At 45.8% G+C, this 14,181-nt stretch overlaps 1 protein-coding gene across 1 annotated transcript; it reads right to left on the reverse strand.

Annotated features, from left to right (window-relative positions):
- Nucleotides 1–377: 377 nt before the first annotated feature.
- LOC104506579 (ephrin type-A receptor 4) lies at nt 378–14,111 on the reverse strand (the record flags this gene model as incomplete). The annotated part of the gene is made up of 7 exons (XM_010147568.1): nt 378–1,250; nt 1,539–1,694; nt 4,084–4,277; nt 6,659–6,808; nt 9,339–9,548; nt 10,088–10,149; nt 13,926–14,111. Coding segments are annotated over 7 exons (1,073 nt in total), but the record flags the coding sequence as incomplete, so codon positions are not given.
- Nucleotides 14,112–14,181: the final 70 nt, after the last annotated feature.

Below are 14,181 nucleotides of genomic sequence, written 5' to 3' on the forward strand. Positions count from 1 at the left end.
TGGGGTTTTCCACCCGAAAACTAAGGGCATCCCTACTGCTCTCAGTGGGGTCAGGCTCTTAGCACTGGAATGAGTGAGCCCCGAGACACACCCCTACACCTTGCCTGCACATCCTAACACGCAGCAGCTTGAGAGCAAGACTGGGTGTTGAAACGCAGCAATTTTCAGCGTCATCAAATGGAGCAAACAATGGGAGACACCACGCAATTAGCCTGGGAAACCAGCATGGGTTCATACAGACCAGTTGGGAACCCGGAGTAAGACATACTACAGCCCCTTCCCCTCTCCCCGCCCCCAGCAGTGATGAAACCCCCGCAGAGTTAAGAAACAAAGCCCCACGAACGTGCTGGACACCGTACTTCCACTGACCTTCTCCTCGCGGCAGCGGGAATCACTTCTTGAAAGAGAAATCTGAAAGGTCCGCAGCCACGACTGTCACCGCCGACCACCGGCGAGACGTTCGCAAAGTGTCTCTCGGCGGCAGGATTCGGCACGACAGAACCGCCAACAGCCTCCCCGCCGTCCAGTTTCGCCCAGTAATCCACGAGATGGGTCATTGCGTGTCTCAAGCCCCTCAACGGGCGGATCGCTAATCGACAGGCGCTGATTAGCCAAACGGTATTCTCACTGAGGTTTCCGCAAGGTTATTAGGGATGCACTGAGTCTGCAAAAAATATCCCAGGGCAGATTCTTCATTCCAGTGAAAGATGCACAACGGTGGTTTCACCCACAAATAAAACACTACGGTTGTAATCCTACGGGTCACGGGGAGAAGGAAAGTAATGTTGGTTTTGTTTTTTATGCACAGTATCTGGCAGCAAACACAGCATCAAAACTCGAATGTGACTTTATATTTATATAGATACATGTATTTTACATATCGTTGATCAACAGAGAAGTATGTTCCAAGAAACAATTTGTTCCAGGTCTGGTTTCGAATGACGGCTTGTCATTATTTCTGGAGGCCCCCCCTCCCAGCACACACGCTCGGTTTCCGCAATCTGTACATCAAGCAATGCTGCAGATCTTTGTTTCGACGGGCGAGGACACGAAGTAAAAAAAGTGCAGTTCTTCAATTAAAGTGCATGGATGAGGTAAACTAATTTCAAGAGTTTTGAGTTTATCCCGCACTGGCTCAGACGGGAACCATCCTGCCGTGCATCTGTTGCATTTGGGTGCGCATTGCCTGCACGCTGCTCAGGATCTTGTTCTGGTGCGCGACGGCAGCGATCCCGATCCTTGCCAAGTCACTGTGGAAAGCAAGAGAAGAGGCAGGGTGCTGAGAACCGCGGATCAGACGCCGGTGCGGAGGAAATACGTTAAGAGTCAACTGCAAGCAACACAGCAAAAGCAAGGCAGATGTGCAGAAATGTTTAATTAAATAAGTGAAGGCTTTGTGGAGGCATTTTAAAGTTATCCTCCGTCCAAATGAAAGGCATTCCATTCCTTTAATGAGCGTAATGATATGCAGCACAAAGCAAAAGAGGCCGATTAAATCCAGATTTACCCGTTTTTTTGTTATATCGCCGAGTACTTACTCCTGGTTCATATGCACCACAGCCTCGAGGGCGGTATAGCCAGCAGCTGTGAAGTTATCCTTGTATCGCTCCATTTTAATGGCTTGGAGCCAGTCGCCGACAGAAACAACTGCCGAGAACTCCGGGGAGCTGGGATCCAGCAGGGCTGTGCTAGGTCTGGATGCCAAACAGGGAGAGGACAGAGACACGGTGTCAGCTGCATCACGAATCGCCCACGGTTTCGTCCCGGCAACGACCACCCTCGGCGAGGAGGGAGAGCAAGGCAAGAGGCCGCGCCCAGCGAAAGCGGCGCCTCTCAGCGCAGCGGGGCAGAGCGACGCGAGGAACGTAACAGAACGCCAAGCAACAGGCCAACTTCCCTTAAGAGTGAACCTGACCTCAGGCTTCTATTTTCACTTTCAGATCTAATTTGGGCCGCGACGCTGCTTACAACTTCCACCTCAGACGCAACCGAGTTCCTAGAAAACGCTTTGACTTTACGCAGAAAGGCGGCAGCGACGCTGGAACCCGTTCAGCCCACTGGGTCTGTATCTTCCTGACCTCGCCAATGCCCCACGTGTCAGGCCTCAGCCGAAGTGTGCGGCCAGGAGCTGGGAGCTCCCAACCTGCCAGACTGGTTTGGAGGGCAGAGCTCAGGGCGGGGGCAGATAAGCCCTGTTTCCAGCCCGGTTCGCAGGCAAGCTCAGTGCATTCAAACTGAGGACAGCAGGGAGTTAATCCCCCCTTTAATCAATCCATTCCTGACCGGTTGTGTGCCAGGAGTGGCGGGAATCATCCAAGCTTTGATCTTTGTTTGCACTGTGGAATGTGCTTCTCATTTCCCCTTGCACAGATTTGCAAAGAATTATTTTCACAAAATCTGCTTCTCTCATTACTATCTCACTTACTATTTCATGTCTATTGTAAATCACAGCTTCATTAAACCGTTCTGAATTACTCCTATCTATCTAACCGAAACAATTACCCTTTAACAGCTCATTTGAAAACGCACATCATCAAAGATTAGGCGTGCAACACCACGGTTACGTCTTGCCTAGGGCACCGAGTACGTGCTGGTAATACCTGGAACATCTCTTTTACTGTACTAACACAAGCCCAACGACGTAAAGACATACAGACAATGTCGTATGCATATTTGAAATTCATATTCCGAAGAGAAGAAATATAAAGATCTAGAAACAGCCACGAACATGAAATGACCTTGAATGGGCTACTACCTTACACACACACACAAAATGACCTTGACCAGGCTATCCAGCTTTGTAAACTCTATGTATTTCCAAAGAGCACCTGGAAATCGGGAAGGCGGCAAAACGGAGGAGTTCACGCTGCGATTCTCAAACCAATTTATCGCAGCAGATCATACCGTGAGTCTCACCACGCAGATTACTTAAACCTCAGGGCGGATACATTCTTGCCGGGCTAGCAACACAATTAGGGCAATCGGGAAGAGAGGTGGTGACAGTGGTCTCACAGGGTTAACAGTCCCTCTGCCAATCACACTGTGAGCAAACGTCACAAAGGGACCCACCAGTTTAAAAACGAAAATAGCTTTTTCCAGGGTGTTGCTGTGGTGGAGGCTGAATCAGAACCTCTGCTACTCCTTCAGTTATTCAAGAAACTTAACTTTGTATTGCCCTGTGTGTATTTTTGTACCTTCCCTTCTACCGAAAAATATTTTCCCATTCTCTTCCTCTTGTTTCTTTTAAGCTTTTTGCCATATCTGCCATCAGCAAATTTACCTGACAGAGCAAAGACATTTGAAAAAAAAAAAAACCAAACCTGGTGTAAATTAGTAAAGCTCCTATTACTTCAGCAGCATTTCACCAGCTTAAACAAACTGCTGATCTGTCCCAACAAGGATGGTTTGGTTTTACCCTACACCTCTGGGAGTTTCCTTCCTGCACGTACCAGGTATACCACGCTCAGCAAACCAAACAAAACACAAATGGAGCGCGGGATCAGTGGAGACATGAAACCGGCTTTCCACAAAATTAAATTCAAATTCACATAAAAATGAATCCACCCCTTCCTGATGCCCGCAAGGCGTTGGCTGTAACGCCGGAACGCTCATTTGCAAATCCGACACAAATCTAGGGTTTACAAAAGTTGCCGATGTACTTTTCCTGCAGAAAACCACATCACTCCTGTTAGCTACACTGCACTAAGGCCACCCGTTCAGGCCCTTCCAGTGGTGGGGAGAGGGAAAAGATGCTGCAAACTTTTGTCTTCTGACAGAGCCCGGACACGGTTAAGACTGTGCTATAGCTGCTCAGAGCTGGTGTGACACAGCAACAGTCCTGCTCATTCCATTTGCCTTCTCACCTCTCGTTCTAGGAGAGCCGGGGGTGCCCGGGGGCTCAGCAGCGTCCCAGCACGACCCCTCCGCGCTCCTGCACGGCGCAGTGCCCGCCGTGTGCTCCGGCCCCAGGCAGAGCTACCGAGAGCGCTCGAGTCCCAGCTCGGAGCTCCGGGTGAGGCGCAGCTCTGCCTGTCACCTGCGCTGTGCTCCCTCGTACATCACCACTACACGAGCGCAGCTGACCTGGAGCTCTCGCTGCCTGTCCTCTTCAGGCTGTTGGGGTTGCGGATGAGTTTGTCCAGCATGTTGACGATCTGTCCAAATTTAGGCCTGTCGCTGCGTTCCTTCTGCCAGCAGTCTAACATCAGCTGATGGAGAGCGATGGGGCAGTCCATCGGGGGTGGCAGCCGATACCCTTCTTCAATGGCTTTAATAACCTATAAATGGCACAATTAGGACGGCATTAGAGAACATCAGACACGGCTCACATCGACCAGCTGAGTATCATTTATCCTAGGGCGATCCAAAGTATGGAAACAAATCCACAATTAAGTGAAACAACATGGAAAATTGCACTCAGGCTCAGGCAGTTGGTGGTCTCAGAACTGTCATTTCTCCTCAGCAATTCAAAACTAAAAGGGTACAGCATCCAAAGGAGACTTCCGATACAGCAGCACAACCTATCACGAAAGAGCACATGGCATACTGGGATGATGAAATAGCCCAGGCGAGAATTAAGCAACTATCCTTGCTGGGCAGAGGGCTGGGGAAGCAACAGCTCTACAGCAAATCTTTGATATCTGTAAGTTTTGGGTGTATGTTGACGATGACATTTTCCCCATCACGTTTAGGATACAGCAGACCACCCCCTCCTCCTGAGCTAGCTCACCTCTCTCAGTAACACAGGCCTTGAAGGGAACCTGTTCTCTCCCCACTATGCTCTGAACCAAGAAAAGCAGAGGTGGGAACCCTTCTGCGCCGCTTTATCACAGGAGTCACACAAGTCCAACGCAGCAGCTTAGATATGTATTTCAGATTGAACAGAAACCAGAAAAACTCACGAGCTGAAGCAATTTCAAACCCTCCAAAAAGGGATCCAGAGCTCAGTACTCCGATGACTTCTTAGCTCTCTCAGGAGAACGGGACGTGACCAGAACTCGATCCTGGTATGACAAGGACATGACCCAGAAGCCTTCAGATCTTAATTAATCGATATGACTTTACTGGCAGGATTCGCCATGAGACTAGAGACCAGGAGTGCACACAGACTGAATTGTGCTAAATTCCCTCGCTCTGGTCTTGTCCAATTAGTGGCGAAAATCCACAGGGAGGAGAGGGCAAGGGACTGGCTTGCACTATGAGCAGCTATTCAGTGATCACAAAGTGGCTCTCACTACGCCAGAAGGTATGAAGATCCTTGTGATTTCTCCTGATTCAACAGACCCTGAGAATAACTTGAAATCCACTTCTGCTTTGTTGCGAAAAGCGCTGCTCTCAGCATTGTTACACAGAAAAACCCAGTATTTCTGTGCCGTGTACTAAAAAGAGGATGGAAAGACAGTAATATTGGTTCTGCTGTCCCGTTCAAGCCGGCTTTGCAGCACATCAGCAGCGCACACCAGCCTGATAGCTGGCTCCGTGCTCCTTGCGCTGAGCTCCGCCGCGCTGCGTAGACATGCCTGATATTAAGGAAAACACATCTGGGGTTTTATTTTCTTGCTACGTCTTGATGACTTCCTGTTAGCAAAGGAAGGCAAGATTGGGTGCCAGAAGAGACATTTCACACCAGAAGGAAATTAAAATGCTATCCCCCGTTCAGATAAAATGCCATCCGCACCTAGAGTCTCTTTGAAAATGTTCAGCTCTACATAAGAGAGCAGATGACTGGGAAAATGACTTAACCACTCCCAGGACCATATATTCAGATTAACATTTTCTTCTTCCTTTTTATGTTTGTAAATCCCCTGGGAGAAGAATTATGGATAATCTATGCCTCATTTTCACTGGCTTTTTTTTTTTTTCATTTAATAAAAACTCTATTAACAAAAGCTTTTATTAGCATTATTATTAAATACTCTTCTGGAATAGCAGCCATTGTGCATGCTCCCTCTTGGAATCCACTGAAGTAGTCCAGATGGTACGTTTAAACAGGACATGCATAATTTAAGAATGGTCATTTAGGAAAGTTAACGTCCTCAGGGGGCAGCTATGCAACTGTCGCAAGGATGCTCGGACCGATCATCAGAATCGGATTTCACACGTGTTGTTTTAGATATCCTACAAGAAATAAAATCATCTGGAAGAATTACAAGCATACTGGGGCTTGAAGAATTAACTTCCAATAGGAAGCCCCATTAAATTCAACCGTTTTTTCTTAAAGACTTCCAATAAAGTTGAGACTTAATATCAGCGTTCAAATCTTCCCTCTCTTGACAGTATTACGATTTTACAGTTTAAATATATTCCTTTCCCTTTCTTCTGTCTTACTTTAATGGCTTACAATATTTTTCCTTAAATTAAAAAAAAAACGAAAAAAAGAGAAGTAAAAAAGAGATATGCACAAGTTACAGACCCTAACTTGGGAATCCCCTATTCCCTGACCTTAGACCAGGCTTGAAGTATTCAAGGAAGTCTCAGTTCCACAGAAGTTCCCTGAGAAAACGTGAATCTACCACCCTTGATATCCCTGTAAAAATGTGAACGTCACAGAAGTACAGAGCAACCGACAGAGAAACACACCGGCAGACATCCAAGGACAAAGGCAAAGGCATGGGGGGAAAGGAGAGAAGAGGGAGAGGAAGCTCAGGAGGAGACTCACATCTTGGTTGGACATATCCCAGTATGGTCTTTCTCCGTAGGACATCACTTCCCACATGACGATGCCGTAGCTCCACACATCACTAGCCGACGTAAACTTCCGGTAGGCAATTGCCTCTGGCGCAGTCCACCTGATGGGGATCTTCCCACCCTGTCACAAACAAGGGATCCACAGGCCAGTGAGTCACCGACCCTGTGCCGTGCGTGGCTGACGCCGCTCCGCGCTGCCGTTCAAAACACAGAACGGGTTTCCGTACGCAATTCCAGAATCCTTCTGGAAAAGGCATCCGGTTTCGCTTTTTCTTGCCATAAAACTGTCAGATCCGACCAGGAGGCAAGGCTGCCCATCTGTTTTCTTTAGTCACCAGGAGGCGAACCAGTAAATTGTTAAATGTATTTCCATCAGCCCTCTAAGAGACCTCTGCTTAGGGCTACGTCGAAGCACGAGGACAAACCAGGGGGTTTACAAAGTGTGTTTTAGAGATTTAGTTGACAAAACAAATAAGTACATGCTGTTAATTGCTATTTCCTTGCTTGCCTGTCTGACCCGTTTGGCTTGTTTCAGAAAAATGGGATTATAAACGTTTTGCTTTTCAAAAAGGTAAAGTAAAGAGGGATAAACTGGGAAGATTTATGAACACTGTGGTGTTTCCCACAGGCACTATCCCAACTCCCTACCAGCGATGTGAGACGGGAAGCAAGCCTCTGGGCTCTCCCAGTCCCTGTGGGAGGAGTTCAACGCCAGACCATGGTACAAGGCTGATTTTGCTCCCTGTTAGAGAGAGCTGCCTCTTGTTACAATACTCCTTTTTAAACAAAAAAAAAACATCGAGGCACCTGATTTGGGCCACTGAGGTCCTGCACTGTCTTTAAAGGAACTCACTCCATCCTGTTTATCTGATTTTGCCTTGGCTGAGTGATCCCATGCCAGAAATTTCTCCTTTTGTTTATGCTAATGCGCAAGGTGTTTTTAATTGAGCTTTTGGTTTCCTGCAGTTGCATCTGGGGAACAACTTAAGCTGAACAAAGGTTTTAGGGTTTTTTCATTTGCTTTTACGCCTTTTTGATTAAGTTTATTTTGGTAGGGTTTTTTCTCAGCAATCTTCCAGATAGTTTCTATCCATAACCGAATGCAGCGTGTGCATACGTAGCGGTGTGTTGTTCTAATACCTCTCGCAAGTGTTTAATATGGACGGGTTCCACAGCCAAGTGAAATCAGAAGGGGTCCTTCTCCTGGCTTCTTTGGCCTTTGCATCATTCCCCCTGTGAATCAGGCCGTAGCAGTATATGCCCTGGGTATACAGCAGTATATGGGTATGTAGCAGCATATGCCTTAGGATGCTTTCACTCTAACGAGTTATACGACTAACGGGGAGCAGAACGCACCATTCTCTTAAAAAGGATGCTTTCAAAAACTGCATTTTATTGCATTGTCCCTGGTTATGATAAAGCTCTCTTCCTCCTTTCAGACACAGATGCAAGGACATTGTTTATACATGTTTGTCATTCTAAAAATTGTCAATAAGCTCTTTTTATTTAGCTGCTAGAGTACAGTGGAGTTCATCCAAATTTCCCCGATCCTTCATTACTGATACTAACTGAAGACAATGCACTGTAATGCAAATGTCATTGATTCCCTGTAGTTTGCTCTTGAGAGCAAACATAATGCTATATCTCCACTCACTAAATTCAAAGGGAGGCTTTTCAATCATTTCGGTCTTGCCCTTGTGTGTTTGTCTAAACTTTGATTTCCCTGAATACAGCTTTTCAGACCTCTGCTTCTGCTTCTTCCACTTGCCACCCTTACGAGTGAAAAATACTAAGGCTGGCCAGCATTTAACACTACATGTGTCTATCCTTCCCTGTAATGAACTGTGAATCCATTAAAGGATGAGTGTTGGGATTAAACTGCAAAGTCTGAGTGCTGCAAACAAACTGCACTAGGGAGAACAGATGGAGAATGGCAGATATTGAAAAATGAAGAAAATAAGCAATTGAAAAAGGAGAATTTATAAACTCTGGGCTTTTCTTTCTTCACACGCCTGTTAATTACAGCGGTATCGTACAAAGGCTGGTAATGGTTGGGATTTGTTCTGTGGCCAGAAGAACCTGCATTAGTATTATTCCACGTGGAGCATATTAAAATGGCTTTTGCAAAATCAGTTAACAGTGGGATGCTGAAATAAAATGGGAATGCAGGCCTCACACTTTTCCCAGTCTAAATTATTTAGGCCAAATTTATTACTATCTTTGTGATAGGCAAAAGTGGATTATTTCTTCTTTGGTGGCATACCAACACTTGCTGTATCAAACCTCAGTGGGACAAGCCACTTGAAAATCATGATACATGTTTGCAGACCTCAGAAGGAAGAGAAGCCCAGGCTCTAATTTCTGGCATCAGAGTCCTGAAATATGCTCTAGCACGCTGAGGGAACCAGAGGAACTCATGGGTCACATCCTCGGAGAAGAAATACTGCTGTAACCACTGATGCAGCAATAACACTACGTCAATTTACTCCCGCTATGGAGTCTGGGTCAGTGTTTATTTTTAGGTTGTGATATAGGTTCTCACTTGTGACTGAGATTATTTTAAAACAAACCACTGTGACCTCCCACACAGTCAGACCAAACCAACACGTAGGCAAGCAAACCCACGGGACAATGGTTTTTTCCCTCCTTACCCGTGTGGTGTAAGCAGCTTCGGGGTCGTCTTCCAGGACGCGGGACATGCCGAAGTCAGACACTTTGCAGACCAAGTTGCTGTTGACAAGTATGTTTCGAGCAGCCAGATCCCGATGCACATAGCTCATGTCAGACAGATACTTCATGCCGGAGCCAATGCCACGAAGCATCCCCACCAACTGGATGACTGTAAATCTGCCATCATTCTTCTGCATATGGGGAAAGGAGGAAAACCACAGAGCATTACGCTGAAAGCTACGTTACTGCCATTGCTGAAACTGGCAAAGAGTGGCTCTCCGCTTTCCCATTTTCTCTCGAGGAAAATGCAGTGGTACTTCCTCGCTCTCCTGACTACTGTCTGTAATCCACCGGTAAAGCAAAAACCCAGAGGTTCCGTCACAGCTTCCAGTGATGCAGCACCCAGTTTGCAAATGAATCTGGTTTTAATGAGTCCATCGCACTGCGATGCTTTCAAACATGGAGCAAATCAGAACTGTTCCCATTAAACATGGATTATTTAAGACCCTGCTATTTTAAACGTTACATTCATTCTGCATTCTCCCGCTTTACATTTACTCTGGTTTTTGATAGGAGCGACACCAGGAAACAGAATTTCCCAAGCACAAACATAATTTCTTTTGAAATGCTGAATTTTCAGTGTCTTTCTGCGAACAAAGAACCAGAACAAAAACCAGAAAAAGTTTCCCAGTATAAAATCTCCTCAGCTTATTATGAAGAAATCACCTACCCTGAGGAAGGCATCCAAGGAGCCATTCTCCATGTACTCAGTTATGATCATTACCGGTTTACCTAGAGTTCGCGGAAAGAAAAACACAATTCCTTGATGAACACCGATGTTAATGGGATAAAAATGGGTTGCACATGATTTTACTGCCAAGACACCTGGCTTACACAATCTAATTTAATTTGAAAAGCACCAAGCTTATGCCTCAGCTGTGGGGAGCAAGAGGAGAAATATTATAGGACAGAAACATGTAAAGGGCCCCATCTGGAAGGTTAACCCTTTGGTTGACTCATTGACAAGGTCTTTAACTAAAGTGGCTCCTGTTCTCTAAGGAATACATGAATTGATAATGGAGAGCTAGGAAGCAAAGATCTGTTCAAACTTGACAAAAATCTTTAGTGTAATTAAATTGCTTGCAGACTAGAAAGCCTTCCTCTTTCAACATAAATTTGTGAACGCTTTGGTCTCCTTGCCTCTTTCGAAAGACCAACGCTTTAGGCGAGTCAGAAGCTGTCAGCAGCTACAAGGTATTCCAAGACAACTGGATTCAAGAATGCAAAATACAAGCTGTTCCTCTCAACTTTCTCTGTCCTGAATTTGTTTCCCGGGTCTCTCGTTATTTATAAATGAGCCAAAGCCATTTGCCTCATGAAGTCAGCCACAGGATAAATGATTCAATTAATTGTGTCACACGTGGGGCAGAGTGCTTCAGCAGCACTCAGCAGTCCGTGCTGCAACACAAGAGAGCCAAGCTGGGCAATCTGCAGAGAAACGCAGTGTAATCTTACTGACACGGGGATGCTTTCTAGGCACCCTCCTGCCTAAAAAAGACATAAATAAAGCTTGATGTTGTCTTCAAGAGCTTTACAAAGCCGTACAATGCTGAAACTGAAAACGTGTAGGTACATACAAGTAGCACTAATTATTTCACGGGGTTAAATCGGATATTCGGCATCCAGGTATTTGCAGAAACAGGTCCAACATCATCTCCTTTCTAAAAGCGAGCAATAGGAGACGTAGAGCAGTGACTTATCAAACCTTGAATGGCAAAAGCCCAGCCCCAGGGTGAACACTGCTAAGCCCACCTGAAGTCAAGGGAGCGCCTGATGATCAGTGCCAGGCTGGCACGGCAACCCTCCTCCCAGTTATGCTTTAGATAGAGGAACTATAGAGTTTCTTCCTAAAGAAAAGACAGTGACCCAGAGAAACCAGCTATGAAAATTACCCTACCATGAAATATTGCAGTACTGAAAGTTCCCCCAATCATTTCTACCTCAGTGTGTTTTTCACCGAGACGCCTTTCTCTTCATTTGTCAGTAATTGCTGGTTGTGAAGTAACTTTGTTTTTCATTAGAAAACAATATGCTCTAAGGACTGACTGTACCGAAAATTTCACATCATTTCACTTAGACCAAAGTCTATGTGCAATACATCATTTATTTCACTCGTTGTTACTTATTTCACCTTTTCAGTTCCAACCTATCCTTTGCAGGCTATTCCTGCTTCTCCTTTACTCCCAGCTGTTTTGGTCCCACACAAACTGGCATGGCCATGGAGTGCCAGTCTGGCAGCTGAACCCTTTCTGACCTGCACCAATGCCGCAGAGAAATGGTGGGATTGCAGAAGGCAAAGAGCTGCGGATGAAGGGCTTGGTGACCTTGGCTGAGTACCCTGCACCCTTTGAGGAAAGGGATGTGATAAAGCATCCTGCTCCCTCCAATTCCCTTTTGCAAGCATTCTTTGGTAGAAAGAGAAAAAACTCCAACCAAATCTGCCTATGTCACTGTTTCATTTATCCTCTGCAACTGTGACCGGAACCCTTCCACTGAACAAATACAGCTAAATGAGTTTTAATTAACCTTCCTCAATCAAAAGATACTATGTCAACGTAGGAAGGAAGAAAGGGAGACTCTTTCAGTGCATTAACATGTAATTTCATTACTCAGGCACTTCTTTAGCAGGGGAGGGGGATAGAGAGAGGAGAAGTTACCATCAGTGAGTCAATTATTAAAGTACTTGACTACCAGCCAATAACATATTCCTGGGTTTTTGCTGCCTCTCACAACCCCATCTACACCACTATTTATCTCACATTTTAATTTTCACTTTATTAAATGCATTTATTTATCACAGCGTTCAGAAAACCTACGGAGAAATTGAGATAAATGCCTTCTTAAGTAGCCCTGTTTACCAACCACACCAGCGCTGAGGTAACGGAGCCAGCTCGCTGCCGAAGCACCGCTTACTGCGAGCCCAGCAACGAAATGCTCTCAGGTCAGGCTGCCACCTCCTCGGTGACAATTTCAAATCATTTTAATTCAGTGACAACTGCATTATGCAAATGCACACAGTCATTTATAACTGCTAGAGCTGTAATAGCTCAGGGGGTTCCAGCCGCCGTGGGATTTCAACACAAACATTCCCCTGGTGCCATTCTTTTACAGAAAAAATCAGTCTGTAGCAAACACTGTGGCCTGACCACAACCCCCTTCCAGCTTTGTTACATCAGCAACAGAAAGAGAGAATCAGACCTGCGAAACTTAAACCGAGTATTACCTTTTAAGTTCAGTTTTGAGGGAGGCCCTCAGTAAACGATGGGCAAAATTAGTCAAAACCCCTGTTTTCCCTAGTGGAATTTGTCTAGACAAGCAAACAGGGACACACTCTATGAGCCATTTTCAACCACTGGGAGAGAGGATGGGCTAGGAGAGGGACACACAAATGATTAAGGGTAAAACCTCCAGAAACACAAGTGGTAGAGGAAACATCCAGCTCCCACTGACATCCAAGGGGGACAAGGTGGCATTGATGGTTTTGACAACCCTCCATGGGGGATACTGTGTTTTTCCAGTAATATGTTACTATTTAATTTTTCATCCATAACTAACCTTAATTCCTTACATTCTTAACACCCCGTGCCCAACACCGTCAGCTGCAGCAGGTGAGCTTCACAAATTCTGCCCTTTAAGAGCAGCTCACACAATCGCTGCCTGCTTGCTGTGCTACCCCCCGACACCCACAGCACCTTTTAGGATCAGCACCCACAACCCGGCTCTGCCAACACGCTACCCAGGGCGCTCGGAGCAGGGACAGTACTGCGCCATCGCAGCGGCACCTTATCAAGCCAGACCCAAGCACGTCTGTCTCACAGCTCTATGTTCGGTTCTGGCCTACAAAGCATCCAGCGCGAGCTGGCGTTCTCTTTCTAAGGCAGAGTTCATGGCACAGTGAACACTAACAGACTTCAATAAACAACCCAAACCAAACAAACAAAAAGATGGGGCTAGTAGATTCTGCAGGGTGAGATTATCCCACCCGAAAATCAGAGAAAACAAATAAGCAAGTTTCACGCTAAAACAGCCTACTTCATTTCAAAGGCTTGCTCTTTACATCTGTGCTTTGTACCTTCAACATATGACTCCCTAGTTCTGTTTTGGTATTTCTCCCCCAACCATTTTAAATTCTTTGCTCACCATCTGCTTTTGCCTATCCTGTAACAATCAGCTCAGTCTAGCAAAGATGTGAAAGATGCCTGCTCGGCATAGCAAGAAGGGGGGGAAAAAGCTAACCCCTGCAGTATTAATTCCCTCTACAAAATCTTGTACAAGCTGCCTACAGATAGAGTATCAGTTGAAACCATAAACCCATTTATAGCTGACAACAAGATTAATGACTTGTCCTGCACCGATTTCCTCCTATTAGCTATCAGTGGATCTGTTCCATCTGTCATTTCACAGGAAAGAGGGTAAAAGGAAAAAAAAACCAACCCAGCACACACCACCACAGACTTAATTTCTCAGCGACTTCCAAATTGGCCTTGTCATGAAAATGACCTACTTACATTTAGTAACTACACCTTCCAAGTGGATGATATTGGGGTGGTCAAATTGCCCCATGATGCTGGCCTCACTCAGGAAGTCTCTCCTTTGTTTATCGGTGTAACCAGCTTTCAGCGTCTTGATAGCAACACAGATCTCTCTTTTTCCTGGTACTTTGAGACGTCCACTGCATACTTCACCGAATTCCCCTGAAGGAAAAAGGCATAAGAATCCATGGCCATGAACAGGAAGCACACACTTATCATAGAATCATAGAAT

Source organism: Eurypyga helias, unplaced genomic scaffold (genome assembly GCF_000690775.1).
Source record: "Eurypyga helias isolate BGI_N326 unplaced genomic scaffold, ASM69077v1 scaffold7582, whole genome shotgun sequence".
NCBI lineage: Eukaryota > Metazoa > Chordata > Aves > Eurypygiformes > Eurypygidae > Eurypyga > Eurypyga helias.